Genomic DNA, 19,186 nt, shown 5'->3' on the forward strand with positions numbered 1-19,186 from the left:
CAATCATTTGACAGAGTTTTTACTTTGATTCTTTATCAACTAAGATATGATACTTTAGACTAAGAAACTCTCGAAACTCATCCTAACTATAAATTATTTTGGCTTGGGTTGGTTCTATTTATTCGACCCATTTATTTCAAATTTTAAAGACTTAAAATTTTAATTTATGAGTTTTTTTTTTTTTATAGAATAAATGATAATATAATAATAATAATAAATATATAAATAGACGGGTGTATTTTAACATTTTTTAACCTAACTAAAATCCTTGAGTTGATCGAGTTTTTCAAATTATTGAATTTTTTTAAGATCTAAATTCTTACGTAAACTTCATTTTCAAAATTTAATTAATTTAGAGGAATTGTTTTGGTTCATTTAATGAAATGATATAATTAATAGGTTGATTATCAGTGCAAATTATGGTTTAGCAATAACTTTTGATTAATCCCAAAGGTCAATTAAGAAGGCTACTAAGATTTGACATTGTTGATTCCCATTATTAATTCAAACTTTATCAAATGTAATTCTTTCCTTTTTTTTTCCCCTTTTTTTAATTAAAAAATATTAGGAGATTTTCTTTCTAATTAAAAAATATTATAATATTTCAATTTTTTTAAATTAAAAAAAAAAAAGGATTTTTTTATTTTTTTTTATTTTTTTTTTTTCAATTTTCTCATCTCATTAGGCCCTTCAAGGTTCAGTTTTAGTTTTAAAACTGCTCGCTGATTGCAGCCACCGGAAAATTAGCGGGAAGGAGATGCCGGTGCGAGTTGAGAGCTCCGCGCCTTCTCAAATCTCAGGTAATTCCATTTCTCATCATTCATCCTTCTCCTAAATTGTCCCACAGCTGTAGCTGTAATCGATTCTGAAACTAGGGTTTTTTTTTTTTTTGTTTTTTTTTTTATTTTTATTATCTATGGATTGGATCAACGTGTTATCAATTAGTTCAGAAACCTAAGCCAAATTATACTTCAGTTGCTTTTTGGAAATTGATTTGTGTTTCTCATCCTGATTTTTTCTGGTAGGTGCTGATTCTAGGCAAAGTACTCCTCAGGCTTGTACGCTGTTGAGTGTTGGACAGGTTGGTTTTCTCCAATTTGTTGTTGATTCAATACTTAACTTACCGTGTGCCATTATGATTTCGGTTTAATACTTGAAATTATCTTCAAGTGACCTTGTGATTTTTGTACCAGGCGTTCTCCGGTACTCAAAATGTCTCTAATAATCAGAAGGATGAGGCGTGGAGGGTAAATGTACGAATTCAGGGATTGGACCTTGACCATGGATATCTCTGTGGTACGATGGAGGCTCTCAATGTTCCCATGGCGGACACACCGGTAACTCTTTGTTTCCTTTGAGGATTGAGTGTAAACACAATTTTTTTTTTTTTTTTTTTTTTTTTTATTCTTAACATTTAAAGCTAAAAGGACTGTTCTTGATTACTTTCACACGTGGCTTTGGATTTTGATGCCCACGGTTTATGACTTTTATGGGATGATCAATCTTTTCTTGTATAGTGTGTGGACTTATGTGGTTATGGTTCTACGTTGTCTTTTTCATTTCATAATTTATTGAAAATTTATATTTCGTAATCACCTCCATTTTTTTTCCTTTTGTTTTAATTCTGTTCATGTTCTTTCTTAAACCCGTTTGATCTCCTGATATTGTTTTTAGTGTGAGCTAACTTATTCAAATGAGAGTATTTTCCTCTTTGATTTTTACTTGAGAATGTGCTGCACATGCTTGATATTGGATCTTACGCAATATATTGCATCATTGCTGCTCTTCAATCCTCTCTTGAGAATGAAAGTACTTTGAGTATTTCTTTCAAGCTCTGTAGGTTCTGACAAGGATAACTCGAATTGCAAAAGGCAAAACACATAATGCATTTGAATCAACTAAAACAATACAGAATCTTTAGTTGTTAAAATATGGTTTGAAATGTATGGTATGACTGTATTCAGAGACTGAGTAATTCTCCCTTATTTCTGTTCCTATTGTTTTCTTGAGTGGGAACTACAGAATAATTCTTAATTTGTGTACCTAAAACAAAAGAAGTTACTGTTTCTTGCCCCACAAAAAGGATTCTCACTTTCCATTGCCATGTTTTCTGAAGTAGGAATGAGAATATGATCATTAATCTGTGCAACTTGGGAAGTATTTTCATGGATTGGTTTTTCCATGGGTAGAGGATGACATTCCTAATCTCCCATTTTCGTGAGCCCTCGTCATCTTTTCTTCTCTGCAAGTTTATGGAAAGTTTTATAAGAATTTGAAATGAATTCTCATTCCAATCCTTTGCAAACAATATCCCTTTCAATCTTCTCCATATCTATTCCAATTATAAAAATAATGTAAAACCACTCATATGTCGTCTTATCTTAAAAATCTTGCATAAAATGGCTCTAGTTAGTATATGGAGGAAGACTATGGGGGAATGGAGTAGAGAGGTTTATGGACTATTGCCTCGTCTCCAGAATTTTTTATTTCCTTAAAATGATCTCACCAAAAGAGCCAAAGAAATTTAAATGAAGCCACAAAGTTCAACAAAAATCTAGAGAGGGGCCTTCAAATGTTCTCTCATTCATCTTCAACCATAGCTTAAGAATGGCCAACGGAGGTATCACCTTTTGTATCAATTGGGAGAGATTGAGATAAACAGTTGTGAGAAAGAGTTAACTTTGAAATGGTTAAAAATAATTATTGTAGTTAATGACAAAGTAGCTCATATCTATCTAGAGCAACTTTATAATTACTGTAAATATAAATTAAACATCTAAAATGCAGGGTTCCTGAGTTACTTGGTTCAATTCTATTTGAAAGACTATACTTCCTTAAATCTATGATTTTAAAAACTTGGATGCTGGAATCTACTGAATGCATCTAGACCTTATTTGATCTGATCTTATTATAGCTTCATTCAAAATTTCATTTGGTTTTTCTGATTGTGGCAGGTAGTAACCTTTTGGGAAGGAGAGATTGTAGATGGCAAGAATTACAATTTCTTCACTGGAAAATGGCAAGCAGCGTATGTAACTAATGTATAAATTAATAAGAATCACCAAGCTTGTTTGAATACTGTTCCAAAACAAACTTATTACTGACATGGACTTTGATCTCAGTAGGAACATCAAAATTTAAACCTATCTACTTAATTTTTTTTTACCATTTTCCAGACCAGAAGATGATATTAGGCACTGGACCAAATTTCCTTCATTTTGTCCTCTGATGGTGAGGACCCCATAGTCAGTTCATCCTTTCATCAGTACTTTTAGCTCCATAGGAAATGGTTTATTTACTTTACCTTTTTAAAATATCTGTTACAGAACCAGGTGGAAGTTGATGGTGGAAAATCTTTGGATCTTAGTAATTATCCATGCATATTTATGGTATTCTGATCTCCCCACCGTTGCTGCTTCAATTACCATAAATATAATTATCTTCTTTAGACTAAGAAGCATGGTTTCTTTTCGTATTTGGTGCAGAGATGGAAGGAGCAATACTTTGTGAACGTTGGAACAGATTGCGGGTTAACTATAGCTGGTTTTTATTATGTTTGCTTCTCTTGTAGCGATGGTTCCATCAGTGGCTTCTACTATGACCCTAATAGTAGGTATGAATCCTTTTTATATGCACATGTTGAACACAACTCGCTGCTTTGGCAGAGTGATTGACAATTACTGCTTGAAATCTGCAGCCCATTTCAGAAGCTTGAACTTAAATCTACAAACGAGGGACGATCGGGTTTCAGCTTCTCATCGTACGAGTTGCAATGACCTAAATGGGAGATCTACACTTATGGTTGGTTTAACTTCTTGCTATATATGAATTCCATGGTTTTCTACTTCAGACCTCTCAATTTAAGTTTCCATATTAGCGTGTTTGTATTTAAATTTGCATGCTAAAATCATTCAAGTAACTTTGATCAAACTATTATTCGAATCACGAGTTTTATTTACTCTTGATCTAGGTAATTTGTTCCAAAAAAATTTATTGGGTTGCTTTCTTATCGTTTTGAGTTATGAAATTCTAATTTTCAAAATATCGAGAGAACAATTTTAATTTAGTAATAATAATAAAAAAAAGTATAGAAGTATAAGTGAACAAGTACACATCCACGGCACTATATTCCAATCAAATCCCTTTATAGCCATTTCTTATTCAAAAGATTTTTAAAGAGCTCAAAGCATAAAGTTTTGAGAGCCATTTGCCACTTTCCAAATATGCTGTTATTCCTTCCATCTTACATGCTAAGATCTTAGCATGGTTAAACATTATAATACTAACAAAAAGTAACCCAACCACATTACAATTTCTCTTTTACCTTTAAAAAAAAAATAGTCTTCGAACAGGTTGAATTGTATGCTTCAATTTAGTCGTTATTCATTCAACCTAAAAATAGCTTCTCGAACCATTTTTTTCCTCTTTCTTTTGAATTTAACAATCATAAGGAGAGATGAATTAGTTTGATGTGTTCTATCTATCAAATTAAAAATAGAATTAAAAATAGAAATAGAAGAACAAAGATGTAAAAGTTATAATTATCTTAAAAGTAAATAAGATTAATAATTTTTTCTCACTTTCTTTATTATGTTTTTAATTAAAAAAAAATGTTTGTATTATATTCTGAAATGACAAATTATTCTCCAACTTCTTTCTTTCAGTTCCCTTTTTCTTTGGTTATTATCTTTTACTTGCAATCTTATTGGAGAAGAATAAAAAAAAGACCAAAACCATTAACACTCTCTGCAGAAGCTTTAACATAAATAACCCCCACAAATTAAGGACGTTAATATCATATCCTAAACACATCGAATCGACTAATCACATCCATCATTAAGATGTAATTATAAAAAAGTTTTAGAATTTAAGAACCCAACAGACACTACAAAACTAAAATATTATAGTCGAGAAATCCGCTTGAATTTTGGGTCCTTCTCTAACATTGCTGGTCAGGATATAGATAGGAACCTTTAGGTTGATTTGTCAAGAGAATTCTGGTCTTTTTTTCATCCTTATTTTGTCAATTTTCAATGTTGAAGTACTTTCCAAATCAACGAGATGAATATATTCTCACAAAGAAAGATAGAATAAGTTCCTTCTTCACTTCAAATCCATCCATTCCAATTGTCTTTACAAAAAGAAAAGGAGAAAAAAGAAAAAGAAAACAGATCTTTGAACGACAACCGAAGAAGAATATACAACAAAAGAAATTGAACATGTTTTAAGATTCCAAACGGTCGTGTTTGAGAGACAAATCCATGTCAGAATACTATATCTGTCGAGGATTGATGGGAAGAGTGTCTCACCTGGACTAATCAAAGAGTTGATTATGGGTTTATAAAGAACACATCTTCATTGATATAAGATGAGATCTTCTAGAGAAGCTCAAAACGAAGTCATGAGAGCTTAGCTCAGAGTCGTAATTCCTAACAAAATCAATATCATAACGCGAAAATTTGGCATATTTGTGAATGAGGAAAAGGAAAGCCCCATTAAGAAGAAAAGAATATTGCCCTTTATCTGAAAGTGAAAGTGACATAGAAAAGGAGATTGAACTCAGTTATATGTATCTCTGTGTGTCCTGCAGTTTCTTTCAAGGTTTCTAGTCATGGCAGCTGTTTCACTTCTGCTCTGCATCCTTCTCTGTTCTTCAATTGGTTTCATAAGTACTGATCTCTCCTTATCTCGTCTTGAATCCACGAACTTTAATTTGTAATGTTCTTCTTTTACTTCTTTTTGTGCAGATGGGGAGCAAATCATCATAGTCAACAACTGCAACGAAACCATATGGCCGGGAATTCTCGGCGGAGCAGGGCAGAACACGCTCAAAGACGGCGGATTCTTCCTCGGAAGTGGGCAAGAAGTAGTCATTGACGTGCCGGACAAGTGGTCGGGGAGGATATGGGGCAGACAAGGCTGCAGCTTTGACTCCAACGGCAAGGGCCAATGTGAGACTGGCGACTGCGGTGGGCAGCTACATTGTCACGGGGCTGGCGGCGAGCCGCCAGCCACGTTGGTGGAGATGACATTAGGGTCGTCCTCATCTCCCCTGCATTTCTATGATGTGAGCTTGGTGGATGGGTTCAACTTGCCGGTGTCGATGAAGCCGGTGGGCGGAGGGGTTGGGTGCGGGGTGGCGTCGTGTGAGGTCGATGTGAACATTTGCTGCCCATCGGCGCTGGAAGTGAGGAGGGGGAGCAGGGTTGTGGGGTGCAAGAGCGCCTGCTTGGCTATGCAATCGGCTAAGTATTGCTGCACGGGAGAGTATGCAAATCCCAATTCTTGCAAGCCTACTCTGTTTGCTCATTTGTTTAAGGCCATTTGTCCCAAGGCTTATAGCTATGCTTATGACGATTCTTCGAGTCTTAATCGATGCAGGGCTTCTCGTTATGTCATTACTTTTTGCCCTCCTCAGTTGTTGTAGATGGGTGATAGTTAGGATTCAGTGTTTTTGGTAGCTTTGAGGAACTGTGATGAGAAGATGGTTGTTTCAATGGAAAAGAGTCCTTTGGGTTGTTTTACAACTGTAAAGTTGCTTGGTTTTGGAGTAGTGGGTTTGCGCTGTCAAAGCACTTTTGGTACAAATTTACAGGTTTAGCTTTTGCTGTTTTTAAGATGACACTGACATGCCAAATGACGCTGACATGCCAAAGATTTGAAAAATATGAAACTTTCAAAACTAATGTATAGGGATGAGTTAACTAGAAGTGATCGTGACCAGGAATCGATGCAAGAAGATTTTGATACAAAACGATAAGAAATCACTACTAAGATAGAAAGATTTGGATTAGATCAAATATGTAAGACAAAAACAAGATATGGATTAGACCAAATATCTCAAGACAAGAACACTCTTTGAGATTTGAATTACTCTACAATATCGATCATGTCTAACTTAAATGATTCTAAATATGCAAGCTAAACTAAAATGTATGATAAGGAAACCTAAACTAAAATGTATGATAAGAAAACCGATCATGTCAAGTTTGAATGATTCTATACATCTAAACTAAACTATATAGAATTTTGCTTGCTCCTTAGAATTGCAAAAGCATCCAAACTAAAGTACATAAATTGCAAAAATAAAAAAAAAACTCTACATTTAAAATGCTCTTTCTACTACTGTATTTGATTCTAAACATGCAAACTAAATTATATAAAATTACAAAGAAACTCAACATTTGACCGAAGAAAAACACAAATGTTCTTTTTACTATATTTTCTAATGATAATATTACTTTATATCTCCCTTCGAGCATTATAAAAGTTATAATTTTCATATCAACTAATGCTATAATTTTCATATCAAAGTTGAAAGTTATAACCTTCGTATCATAATAAACCACTGTTTAATGAAACACATAAATCTAATTTCAATTATGAAATTTATAACAATTATAATGATCTAAAAATAAACATGATTTAGATGTGTTGAATCCTACAACTCTTTTTTGTGTATGAAGTTTCACAGTTCTTGATCTTTCTAAACATCCAACGAATCACAAAAGTACAATTTTATGGCAATGAAAAATGGTAATAAAAATATCTCTGAGATGGCATACCGGAGGGAGGTGGAGAGACCGCTGACTGTTTGATCTTTTTGACATCCAAAGCCTTGGTCGTATTCTAAGTACAACCATGCCAATGTTGTAGTCATAGAAAAGGCAAGATCATTGAATTAGTAAATATACAGCCTAAGTTACGAAGTTGAATCGGTCCCAGAACTAGAAGTAACGTCTCGAGTATCAGGTGAAGGTGCAGGACCTAAGCTCAGCAATGAAGGTGTTGATTTCTCTTCAGTTTTAGGACCAGAATCAGGCGCAGGCCTTCCTGACAAGGCTCTCAGAGGAGGCTCAAAATGCTTACTAGCAACATCAGGTGGTGGCGCGTCCTCCTCAGGAAGAGCAACAAGTCCCTTCTCACGGAGAGATGATGGTTCTTTGTAGCAGACGTTCCAGAGTGTGTCAAGAAGCTGCCTTTCTTCCCTAGCTGCCCCGAGATCTTCCGGTGACAGTAAGCTGATTCCCTTCATACGCTCCTCAAGAACTTGTTTTAACTTGCCGTCATCATCTTCGCCTAATCCTCCTCCACCATTCTCACCTGTTTTGTCCTTGGCGAGTTCGAGGAGGCCACATAGAGCAGCTTCCCGTACCTCAGCATCATCACTGGATGCAAGGTGTAGCATGATGCGAGGAAATCCGAGCTCATTCACCATGTGGCAATCTGAAGTATTTTCACGCAGCAGGTAATGGATCAAGTTCAGGGCTTTCCTGCACAATGGTTCTCTCGATTATAAGTTCGATAAAGAAACAGACAGGATCAATTAAAGAATCCATCCCCAAACAAAGGAAATTACACTGTTTGCATTTTGAGCCTAAGAACTCAATGAATCCAAGTGAAATTGACTATTATTATTATATAAACCCCAAGAGGAAATGGGATTTTCCCAAGATAACTACCTTTGGAATCTCACACTCTCAGAGCCAAGAGCATCTCTCAGGCCTGCATAGCCATTTGCAAGCCGGAATGCAGCAATTCCAGATTTGTTCTGTCGAATTAAAGCTGCAGAGAAAGTAGTCAAAGAGGAAACCTGAGTTAGAAACATATATGAGAGCCCCTATGCCTAAACAGAGACACAAATTGAACATTTCATCACAAAAAGGAAGGAGTAATCTATGTACTTACAGGATATAGCACCAAGAGCTTTGGTTCTCGCAGTGACATCAGGGTCTGAAGTAAAGTTTGAGAGGAGAGACTCTAAACCATTCAATTCCATCACCATTTGCTGACTTCGTGGATTATTCTGTACAATAGTGGCCACAACTTCTGCAGCTTTGGCTCGAATATTTGCATGGGAATTCTTAAGGAATCCAAGAAGAGGAAGCAGCCCACCGATGGAGTGAAGGTCTGCCAAAGCAAATATAATTAATGATTGATATATAAAACTAGGTGTCTAAACCAATGAACCTATGGCAATGAAAATCCCCATAAACAAAAACGTATATAAACTACAAAGATCATACTCAATTGGGTTCAAATTGTAGATGCTGTTTCCTTTAACAAATGAAAACACATCAAGATTTTCCGTTGAGCTTCATAAATACACTCCAAATTTACCCAACTGTTATTTTATACAATGCAATAAAGAGCGTAATCTACCATTGGCCATGTCAATCGACTCAACATGTTCTTGTAGTTCATCAAGCATATCTGCAAAGATCAGAAAATGGAACAAAATAGTTCAGAAAATGACACGACGAGAAAACAGAACCCCAGCCCAAGTAAACATGAATGGGTAGCTCTGAAAATGAAAATACCTTCAATGTCTTCTGGATTAACTCCTTGAGCTTCCAAGACTTCCTCAGGTGTCTGCATCACCTGAGTTATCTCCTTCATGCGCTTGACAACATCAACACTCTGGGCTTGCATTGCTTCCATAAACCATCGCCGGTCCTCCTCACTGAGAAAAAGACATAATTCGACACCATTGCTTAATCAGTTACGCAGCAAACACATTGTCCAAAACAGGTAATCTTCTAGTATGTAACCAGAATCCTAAACCCCGGCCACAAAACATAATCAAAACAAAGATTGATATCTTCAAAATCATCAGCAAGAACTGTAGAATACACGCGTACTAACACAAATCTAGATTTTGATTGCCAAGATAAAACACTACCATACGACTAATAAACAATAGCATAAAATACTATCAGCCTTAATGATTCTTATTACTCTTCGCAAGTAAAACAATCTTTTAAAATAACATCAACCACATAATAGAACAAAACAGCTCCCAACCAGCTTGCACAACAATAATCCAGCATTACTATTAATGAAAGATCTCAGTCCTCGACTAATCTACAATTCTAGCAGCGTAAGAAAGAGATGCAAACCTCAGATTCCGATTAGGGCGAGTTCCATCGGAGTGAGCAAGACTCCATTTGAGCAGCCCATCCCAGTTGGGACCTTCTTTCGACATCGCCGTCCAGTAATTGAAGGAAGCCCTAACTAACAAAGATGATAGATTAAAATCTCCAGTCAAGTACAAAATTCAGAAAATGCCAAGAATCAAAATGCAGAAACAGGGGGTCGATTTATATAAAAGAAACGCGGCAAGAAGATGATTCCAGAACCTTCTGGGTAATTCGGTACTGGAATTATATTGGATTATTGAATTTTAATTTTCCAAAATGGGCCTTTCAATGACTTTTATTTTTTATTTTTTATTTTATTTTATTGAAAACTTGCTTAATTAAATTATAATTTAGTATATTGTGCCTATTTAATTTAACTTTTTTTATTAGGCTGATGTAGATTTTTGGTAATGGACCCTATTACGCTTAATCTGAGGTTATGAGACGAAATGGTGCACTGAGATCTAAGAACATTATGGTTGATTTGTATCATCTGTTGAGGATTGTTGGCTAATTAAGAGTAGGAATACATCTCTATTAGTATGAGACTTTATGTTTAAAATAGACAATATCATACAATTGTTGGAGAATTGTGATTACTAACATGGTATCAGAATCATGTCCTTAACTTAGCCATGTAAATAAAATCATCAAATGTCGAACAAATAAGTTAAAAAGTAACTTAAGTGTCGAACAAATGGTGTGCTTTGTTCGAGGGCTCCAAAGAAATGAGTCGAGCCTCAATTAAGGGGAGGTTGTTCGAATGCTCTATAGGCCTTAAGGGAGGCTCTATAGTATACTTTCTTCGGGAGGAGGATTGTTGAGGATTGTTGGGCGGAAGTCTTACATCGAATAATTAATGGGATGATCATGGGTTAACCATGAGAGTTTATGCTCAAAGCTAAGTAGAACATGTTGAGTCAAATTTTATTTAAAAAAAGTTATTATCTATATCAATAAGGTGTACCTTCAATTTCTTCTTTTTCTCCTCCCACATCCGAAGATGACCTCGTCGACCTCACGAGCCTTCTCGGCAACGACACCTCATCGCTCTTCCGCCTCCTCTCTCAAGACACCGGCGACGATCGAGCCATTAATCTCCTTGTTCCTGACCTGACCTACTTCCAACCAACAATAGAGGATATTAAGAACGCCCTCTTGACGACCCCCATATCAAAAGATTTGCAGTTTAGTGCCCACATTTTTTCACGCTTATATTCGTAGTCACGATTTCTTTTTATATTCTAATATTCTATTTTTAATTTTTTTAATTTTGTGAATAAAAATAGGAGCTAGTACAGGTGCTCGAACCCAAGATCTGGTGCAAAGAAGCAAGTGGAAAGGTCCATTGAAGATCCAGAAACTTTCATCATCACCTACGAAGGCCTCCACCTCCACTTTGCTTACCCATTCTTTCTAATGGGCCAAACCCAACAGGCCCAATCTTCAACCAAGAAGCCCAAGACGATTGACCCAGAGCCCAAAGCCCAAAGCCCAAAGCCCAAAGAAGCCCAGATTTCCTCACTCCCGAAGCAACTGGCCCACAAGGGTTGCTCGAGGATATGGTCCCATGGATGATCCGAAATCCATCAACCAATCAGAACGCTTTATCAAAGTCGTCTTCTTGTTCATCCTACCGTTCGCCTCCAACGTCCCCTCCATCACCGTCCACGTGTCCTTCCTACGTGTGATGGACATATATAGCATAAATAAATTAATAAATAGTCGTATTTTATTTTTATTTATGTTAATAGTAAAATTAGATTAATAAAAAAAATAAAAAAAATAGCTAATTGATTGAGACATTGGGCTTAAATATTGGGCCCAAAAGTCTTATGGTATTCATCATGCACTTGTGGCTTCTTTTCTTAACACACACATCACGCCAACGAATATTTCAAGAAGACGAAAATAACCTTTAAAAATTGGTTTATTTTTTTCATCTGGCTAAAGCCAAGACGAGGGTAGAAATGTAAAAAAGGCTGACAACCAAAATAAGGCGGTAACCCGATTTGAGGGAGAAAGCCGGATTCCTCCAGGCTCAATCTTTCGCTACTGCCACTTCTCCTCTGCGAATAATTTCGACATTGAATTCAAGCATTCCTTGATCCTTTCATCTTCGTTTTTCTCCATTTCGTGGATAATCGACGAGTTTCTTCTGCTCGGTGAGTGTTTGTTGAACAAGTTCATGTTACGGTTGCCAAGACCATGATCTTTTCGAGGATCGGAGGTTCTCTGTCTCGCTCTGCACGTTCGAGACTACGAGCTGTAATAACTAAACTCGGTTTTTGTTTTTTTTGTTTTTGTTGATTCCTGTTGGTATTTTCTGTTTTGGTTTGATGAAGAGGAAGAAAACCTCTGATGTGCAGAATGAATATTCTGGTTTTTGCAATGGGAGGATTCTGTCGGTGAAGGAATCTTGTTTGGAGGCGAAGCCTTTTGGTACTCCATGTAATTCAAGCCTACATGGTTGCTTAGGGCTTGCGAGGGCTTATTTAACGTCAACTGGGGTTGCAACTTGTAAGCAGCTTGTTTCTAGAAAGCTCTTGGAGAATGTCGATTCTGTTCTTGCTAACCCTAGGATTCGACGCCTGTTCTCTACCCAAGCGCCGAAGAAGCGAAGTGAGTGAAGTGATAATTTCTCGTTTTTGTTCGTCGAGGTTGTGCAGTGCAACTGTTCTTCATCCAGTAATCGTTTTTTTGTTTTCCTTCTAATGTTTTTATTCATGCATGATGAATTAATTTAGACTATGAGAATTACTACCCAAAGGATAAGAAGGAGATTCCAAAAGGACAAGAGCAGAAGACAGAATCTAAAGGTACTGGACGACCTTGTCATTTGGCCTAGCGTCTGTCATTTTCCTCCATCTGCATGTTCATGTTGATTGTCTTCTTCACTTCTGTAATTTATCTTCTATAAACTAAAGATGTTAAAGAAAAGAATTAGGGAGGTATATGTTCATGGAACTACGGAATACTCTTTATTTATGTTCCCTTTAGAGAGGGACAGAGAATGAAGAAAGAAGTCATGGGTTTGAAAGATTTTCATCCTGGCATGTGCATATATTTCTGTTTTTGGGAGAGAGATTGGTGTAGCTATAGATTTTATTTATTTATCTATTTGAAGTGTGGTGATTTTAGGATTATGTAATTGTACTTCGTCTCAATACGAGATGTAATAGAAAGATGCTTACACCTTTAAGTATATATCATCTGAACTGTAACTCTCTCTTTTCTGCTTTCATTATGCCACTGTAAGTAGTTTTAGTTGATCTTACTGGGACTTACATTTTTTTATGCTTCCTTTGCCAGAAGACTCGAATACTGGTCACACAGATTCTCAAGAGAACATTACCAGGCAGTTCCAGAATTTGATCGCTCCTTTAATGTTTGTTGGGTTCATTTTTTCTTCACTTTTTATGGCTCCTCGTGAAGAGAAGCAGGTAACTTTCTAATCCCTATATTAATAACTGAGGCACATGCGAATATTTATGGTCTCAGTTATCGATGGGTTAAGGCTTGGCTTACTGCAAATTGATTTCTCTTATCTGTATAACACTCAATTTGTCATTGTCATTGCATTGAATATCTTTCTCTTGTCCATAAATATTTCTCTCCTTATTTGAACTTGATATCTTGGTCTTTAAAATGTGGATTATCATTGTTTTGGTGGTTTTGATATTCATACCTCCATAGGCTGGTCTTGTGGTCAAAATGTTAAATTCTAAACCCAAATGTCTATGAGATTATAGTCATAGGTTCAACAACGATGATCTCCTATTTATGATATTGAGTGAACTCTAGATATTTTGTGACATTGAATTTGCAAATTCAAAGCTTTTAATTTGTATTTAAAATTCAATTTCTTGGAATCTTACATTTATATAGTAATCTAATAATATGTGATTTTATTTTTTTTCTTTAGGATTCAAAAATAATAGTCCAAATGTATTTATTGTACCATTTTTCTAGTTACAAATATAAGAAGTGGTGATTAAATCAAGTTGAAGAGGATGTATTAGACTTTACATAGAGTTGGAGGTGCAGGAAGATCGAAGTTTCTCCTTTAGGCCCTTTTATTTATAGTAGTTTACATAGAAGACTCCGTGGAACTAAAACTGATAATACTGTTGAAACTTTACTGTGGTGGCTTTGAACTTCAATGACATTTGGCAGAAGTTCTAATTAAGTTGTGGATTGGCCTATTGATGTTTGCTTTGTGTCGTGTAAATCCTCCTTATGCATCTTCTGAACTGATCAATTTATTCCACAGATTAGTTTTCAAGAGTTTAGAAATAAACTTCTTGAACCAGGTTTAGTGGATCGTATTGAAGTTGCAAACAGATCTATCGCAAAAGTGTATGTAAGGAGCTTTCCACGTAAGACAGGGAAAACAAAAGATGATGTTCCTCAAGTTCCCGATTATGGAAAGCCAACTACAGGTAACATTAGCCAATATAAATACTATTTCAACATTGGAAGTGTTGACTTGTTCGAGGAGAAGCTGGAGGAAGCCCAAACTTCTTTGGGGATCGACCCTCGTGATTTTGTTCCAGTTGTCTATGTTTCCCAAGTTAATTGGTACCAGGAATTGATGAGGTTTGCGCCGACGGCTTTGCTTTTGGGAACCCTTTATTTCATGGGGAGAAGGATGCAGGGTGGGTTAGGTGTTGGTGGCCCAGGTGGTAGAGGTGGGCGTGGGATATTCAACATAGGAAAGGCACAGATAACTAAAATGGACAAGAATGCCAAAAATAAGGTCAGGTGCATGATTTTATTTATTTGTTTTCTTGTATCATACCATGAATTCATGATAGCACCACTTTCGTTTATCACTTTACAAGGTGAAAGATTTTGGGGGTTTCAGTGGTTTAATATGCTTCTGCATTCCTCTTGATGGTTCAGGTTTATTTTAAAGATGTAGCTGGTTGCGATGAGGCAAAGCAAGAAATTATGGAGTTTGTGCACTTCCTTAAGAATCCAAAGAAATACGAGGAGTTAGGAGCAAAAATTCCCAAAGGTGCTCTGCTTGTTGGTCCTCCTGGTACTGGGAAAACACTCCTAGCAAAAGCAACTGCAGGTGAATCTGATGTGCCTTTCCTGTCCATCTCTGGATCAGATTTTATGGAAATGTTTGTGGGGGTTGGGCCATCAAGGGTTAGAAATCTGTTTCAAGAGGCTAGACAATGTGCTCCAAGTATTGTATTTATTGATGAGATAGATGCAATTGGACGAGCAAGAGGGCGAGGGGGCTTTGGTGGAGGGAATGATGAGCGGGAAAGCACTCTTAATCAGTTGCTGGTTGAGATGGATGGGTTTGGAACTACTTCTGGGGTAGTTGTACTTGCTGGTACCAACAGGCCTGATATCTTGGATAAGGCTCTGTTGAGGCCTGGTCGGTTTGATCGTCAGATAACAATTGACAAACCTGACATCAAGGGACGTGACCAAATATTTATAATTTATCTAAAGAAGTTAAAGCTTGATCAAGAGCCATCGTATTATTCACAGAGACTTGCTGCTCTAACTCCTGGATTTGCCGGTGCAGACATTGCAAATGTTTGCAATGAAGCTGCTCTAATTGCTGCCAGAAACGAAAGTAGAGTGATCACTATGGAGCATTTTGAAGGAGCTATTGACAGAGTCATAGGTGGTCTGGAAAAAAAGAACAAGGTATTATTTTTACTACCCACTACTTGAATCCCACACTCTTCCTTTCTTCTTCTTTTCTCATTTGATGTGATGAAATATCAAAATGTCTTTCTTCTGAACAAAACATTAACCCAATCTACGTATCTCTCTCTTATGCATATATCATCTTTTCCTTTTATCATCCATTTGCCTCCATACTGACCATCTAATCTAAGATTTAATTTTTCTCTACTTATCCTACGAGATAAATATTGAATTTACGAATTGCTTTGAGAAATCAAAGTCTGTCTGTCATTTAACATTTAAAAATTGGGAATCATGAAACCTTCGACTTGTCATGCAAATCCAACCAATCTGTTAATTGTGTGCTTGTAGTAGTAGATTGGCTTGTTGTAGATGCTATATTAGTGAGCCGTGGGCTGCTACTAAAGCATATTTGCTTCTTAAGAATGGAAATTAGGTTTCTTTAACCTCATTCATGCTGTTATTTTAATTAGATATCATTTTAATGGTGGATCCTACACCAAAAACTGGTAATAAGATTATGGCAACCCCCTTAGTCTGAGACAGTAGGGCAACTTATTCCTGCTACCTATTCTGTTTCCCACGAGCCACATTGTTCTAGATCCATATAGCAATTTTTTATCTAGCTGATCCATCAAGTTGTCGATGTTAAAGGAGAAGGATGCCTTTGCAGACCTCTTGACATCCAACCTTGAATACACCATGAATTGTTTTTCTATGGACTTTGATAGGATTTAGGATCGTTAAAACAAAATATTGAGGCTTAAGTCCCCTCACTGGCAACTGATAAAATTGTAATGACGCAGAAAATATGAAGGGTTGAAGCATGCAAACTGTTTAATAAATCTGATCCTTTTTTTTTTTTTTAATGCAACTATAGAATCCTGTTACAGTAGTCTTGTTTGTTTAGGATGTCTGTATGATTCAATTATTAATAATGACCTATCAATACTCTGAGAAGGATTTACTGATCTTCTCTATTGTGAAGATTATTTTTTCTAATCGAAACAATTTTATTGATGTATGATTTACAGAAAGGATGTATAATCTATGGGGAGGTTACTTGAAGCTTTCCCAATCTCTATCGTGAAGAATAGAGGATGCGATTTTCTTGAAGTTCGAAATGAGCTAACCCGTCTTTTTTCTCTGAACCTAGGTGATAAGCAAGCTTGAACGAAGGACTGTTGCATACCATGAATCTGGTCATGCTGTTGCTGGTTGGTTCTTGGAACATGCAGAGCCCCTGCTTAAAGTTACAATTGTCCCACGTGGTACTGCTGCTCTTGGGTTTGCTCAATATGTTCCCAATGAGAATCTTCTTATGACAAAGGAACAACTCTTTGACGTGACATGCATGACCCTTGGTGGTCGAGCTGCTGAGCAGGTAAGCATTCATATGGCCTCCTGATTACTTCCTTGATACCTAAAGAACTTGTCTTGTAGTTGGCAAACTTGATCAAGCCGTACAGTGATCTATGTTTGTCTTGCACAATCTGTAATTATGAAGGATTCTAATTCTATGTTTTTTTTATTTATAAAGTTCGTCTTCGTTCGTAATTTTTTGGCCCTGTGCCAGAACCTTAAAGGTTAAGCATTTTGTTTAGCGCACAAAATTTGTTATTTGATATTGTTATGCATGTAAACTGTTGATGAACATATGTCACATGCTTATGAATAAAGCATCTATTTACCCATAATGCTGATTATATAAATGTGAGTTTATGATGATTCATTTTGCATTCATGATTCATTTTTGAGTTTTGGCAGAATCAATGCAGACATGTCCGGTCGACTCTCTCTTCCTTTCAACTGATGATTTTTTTTCGGGCTTTCTAGTGATAGATCGAGTTTTCTCTCTGCTTGTAGGTTCTATTAGGGAAAATATCAACTGGAGCTCAGAATGATCTGGAGAAAGTGACCAAGATGACTTATGCCCAAGTTGCTGTTTATGGTTTCAGTGACAAGGTCGGTCTTCTTTCTTTCCCACAGAGGGATGAGGCGTTCGAGATGTCCAAGCCCTACAGCAGCAAGACTGGTGCAATTATAGACAGTGAAGTTAGAGAATGGGTGACTAAGGCATATGAACACACAATTCAGTTGATAGAGAAGCACAAAGAACACGTAGCTAAGATTGCTGAGATGTTGCTTGAAAAGGAAGTCTTACATCAAGACGACTTGATCCGTGTGTTAGGGGAGCGCCCATTTAAGTCATCTGAGCCCACAAATTATGATAGATTCAAACAAGGTTTCAGAGATAAAGCGGATGGAGCTAAAGAGAGAACAGAGAGTGGAAATGCTGGGAACAACACATCACAACCAGCCTTGGAAACAGATATAGTACCTACATTATGACACGAAAACGTGTAGCTACGTTAGGATTTGGTTCGTGATCCAAGCGCCTGCAATCTCATCACCTCGACATCGTTCTTTGTTATTTTTCTTAGTTTTACATAAAGAAAAAAAATAATAAAAGCTTTTGAAGGCTGAGGGGTAAGATCACAGCTGTTTGAACTCTCGAGGATGGAGGAGGTGAAATTGGATGTCTCACCTTTGATTAAAAGTGTTCGTTCTTTCTTTGTTTGGAGGTCGCTTTTGGTGAAATTGTGAAGATACTGTAAATTCCGATCGCCCTTCTAGGCTAGGGGCACATGCAAGTGTAATATCTCCACGAGGCAAGCTTGTAATATAAACACCACACCTTGTGTGTTTGCTTGGCTTCTCCCAAAAGTTCTCAATAACATGGTTTTCTTTTTTTCTTTTCTTCTCTTAAGCTTCTTCACATTTTAAATAAATTCGACCATTTCTACCGTTTCTGCCTACTTACAAAGTGAACATCTTATTTAAACTTCGATAAGATGATAGTTTTGTTCATTGAATTGTTGCTATGATAATCTTTCTTCCCTTCTTTTTCCCTTCTCTGTTCTTCTCCCTTTGTCTTTTGATGTTGCTCGAGTTCCAAATGTGGACATGCATGAACACCTTAATCTAGATATCGAACTTTTAGACAGTGAGGCAACTAGATTTGTTGAAGAACAACTTTAGAACCCAAAAGATCTAAGTGCATTATACATGACACCATTTATGTGCTTTCCACGAGGCTATCACTCAAGTCTACTCTACTAAAAGTTAAAAATAATGTCTTTTAAAAGTTAAAAATAATGTCTTTTTCAAATTAGAAACTACTTGAAAACTTCTTTTATAATTAATTATTAAAAATTGATGATTTATTTATTTATTATTATTATTTTTTAATTGTTTCAAATCAGGAAAGACTGAATCTTTCGTATTAATTTTACCAATTTGTCTCAAAACGTTCCGGTTGGAAAATATCTCCCAACACTAATAGTATACTTTTTGGGCCAAAGTTACTTATTTGAAACCTTTATGATTCGACTAAGAATTTGTTTTAAAAAGCACTTTTAACTAATTCTTTATCTATTTTTTTAAAAATAAAATTTAGTGATTTTTTTTTCAGGGCCTCCAAAGGAAGTGGATTGTGAGATCCCACTATTAGAATCGCTCAACAACGCACACTCGTCAAGATGAACACAAAGAATATGAGAGAGAAAATTCAACAAGGAATATTGGCT

General features: G+C 36.3%; 4 protein-coding genes and 1 pseudogene across 6 annotated transcripts; 4 read left to right on the plus strand and 1 right to left on the minus strand.

The window, feature by feature from the left end:
* Positions 1 to 687: 687 nt before the first annotated feature.
* LOC111781014 (glucose-induced degradation protein 4 homolog) lies at positions 688 to 3,958 on the plus strand. Its single transcript, XM_023661409.1, has 8 exons — positions 688 to 800; positions 1,026 to 1,081; positions 1,194 to 1,337; positions 2,955 to 3,028; positions 3,177 to 3,231; positions 3,327 to 3,389; positions 3,486 to 3,613; positions 3,698 to 3,958. The coding sequence occupies exons 1-8, from the start codon at positions 758 to 760 to the stop codon at positions 3,774 to 3,776; spliced, it is 642 nt and encodes a 213-aa protein (XP_023517177.1). The 5' UTR covers positions 688 to 757; the 3' UTR covers positions 3,777 to 3,958.
* A 1,296-nt stretch (positions 3,959 to 5,254) lies between these two features.
* LOC111781013 (thaumatin-like protein) lies at positions 5,255 to 6,534 on the plus strand. The gene is made up of 2 exons (XM_023661407.1): positions 5,255 to 5,669; positions 5,748 to 6,534. The coding sequence occupies exons 1-2, from the start codon at positions 5,612 to 5,614 to the stop codon at positions 6,425 to 6,427; spliced, it is 738 nt and encodes a 245-aa protein (XP_023517175.1). The 5' UTR covers positions 5,255 to 5,611; the 3' UTR covers positions 6,428 to 6,534.
* An 870-nt stretch (positions 6,535 to 7,404) lies between these two features.
* On the minus strand, positions 7,405 to 10,116 carry LOC111782158. The gene is made up of 6 exons (XM_023662965.1): positions 9,900 to 10,116; positions 9,321 to 9,463; positions 9,163 to 9,213; positions 8,689 to 8,910; positions 8,463 to 8,565; positions 7,405 to 8,273 (listed from the first exon to the last, which is right to left on the minus strand). The coding sequence occupies exons 1-6, from the start codon at positions 9,983 to 9,985 to the stop codon at positions 7,703 to 7,705; spliced, it is 1,176 nt and encodes a 391-aa protein (XP_023518733.1). The 5' UTR covers positions 9,986 to 10,116; the 3' UTR covers positions 7,405 to 7,702.
* A 674-nt stretch (positions 10,117 to 10,790) lies between these two features.
* On the plus strand, positions 10,791 to 11,611 carry LOC111781642 (annotated as a pseudogene).
* A 317-nt stretch (positions 11,612 to 11,928) lies between these two features.
* On the plus strand, positions 11,929 to 18,361 carry LOC111781540 (ATP-dependent zinc metalloprotease FTSH 10, mitochondrial-like). 3 transcript variants are annotated; one of them, XM_023662198.1, is made up of 8 exons: positions 11,929 to 12,188; positions 12,290 to 12,542; positions 12,668 to 12,739; positions 13,233 to 13,363; positions 14,194 to 14,679; positions 14,826 to 15,593; positions 16,753 to 16,980; positions 17,463 to 18,361. In XM_023662198.1, exons 1-8 carry the CDS (start codon positions 12,129 to 12,131, stop codon positions 17,946 to 17,948), a joined length of 2,484 nt encoding a protein of 827 aa, XP_023517966.1. In that variant the 5' UTR covers positions 11,929 to 12,128; the 3' UTR covers positions 17,949 to 18,361. The 3 variants fall into 3 exon arrangements, with proteins under 3 accessions (XP_023517966.1, XP_023517964.1, XP_023517965.1); XM_023662196.1 differs by having other exon boundaries at positions 11,930 to 12,188; positions 12,266 to 12,542; XM_023662197.1 differs by having other exon boundaries at positions 11,930 to 12,188; positions 12,266 to 12,542; positions 13,236 to 13,363.
* Positions 18,362 to 19,186: the final 825 nt, after the last annotated feature.

Source organism: Cucurbita pepo, chromosome LG19 (assembly GCF_002806865.2).
Source record: "Cucurbita pepo subsp. pepo cultivar mu-cu-16 chromosome LG19, ASM280686v2, whole genome shotgun sequence".
Taxonomy (NCBI): domain Eukaryota; kingdom Viridiplantae; phylum Streptophyta; class Magnoliopsida; order Cucurbitales; family Cucurbitaceae; genus Cucurbita; species Cucurbita pepo.

Bases quoted from the DNA above. Each gene is read 5' to 3' on its own strand.
- LOC111782158 (XM_023662965.1), bottom strand. From the start codon at position 9,985: ATGTCGAAAGAAGGTCCCAACTGGGATGGGCTGCTCAAATGGAGTCTT. The intron at 8,911-9,162 runs GTAGATTACGCT...TTGCTTTGGCAG, and splicing joins GTCGATTGACATGGCCAATG to ACCTTCACTCCATCGGTGGG. The intron at 8,274-8,462 runs GTAGTTATCTTG...ACCATTGTGCAG, and splicing joins GAGAGTGTGAGATTCCAAAG to GAAAGCCCTGAACTTGATCC.
- LOC111781540 (XM_023662196.1), top strand. From the start codon at position 12,129: ATGATCTTTTCGAGGATCGGAGGTTCTCTGTCTCGCTCTGCACGTTCG. The intron at 13,364-14,193 runs GTAACTTTCTAA...TTTATTCCACAG, and splicing joins CTCCTCGTGAAGAGAAGCAG to ATTAGTTTTCAAGAGTTTAG. The intron at 14,680-14,825 runs GTCAGGTGCATG...TTGATGGTTCAG, and splicing joins ACAAGAATGCCAAAAATAAG to GTTTATTTTAAAGATGTAGC.
- LOC111781014 (XM_023661409.1), top strand. From the start codon at position 758: ATGCCGGTGCGAGTTGAGAGCTCCGCGCCTTCTCAAATCTCAG. The intron at 801-1,025 runs GTAATTCCATTT...TTTTTCTGGTAG, and splicing joins CGCGCCTTCTCAAATCTCAG to GTGCTGATTCTAGGCAAAGT. The intron at 1,082-1,193 runs GTTGGTTTTCTC...TTTTTGTACCAG, and splicing joins CGCTGTTGAGTGTTGGACAG to GCGTTCTCCGGTACTCAAAA.
- LOC111781013 (XM_023661407.1), top strand. From the start codon at position 5,612: ATGGCAGCTGTTTCACTTCTGCTCTGCATCCTTCTCTGTTCTTCAATT. The intron at 5,670-5,747 runs GTACTGATCTCT...CTTTTTGTGCAG, and splicing joins TTCTTCAATTGGTTTCATAA to ATGGGGAGCAAATCATCATA.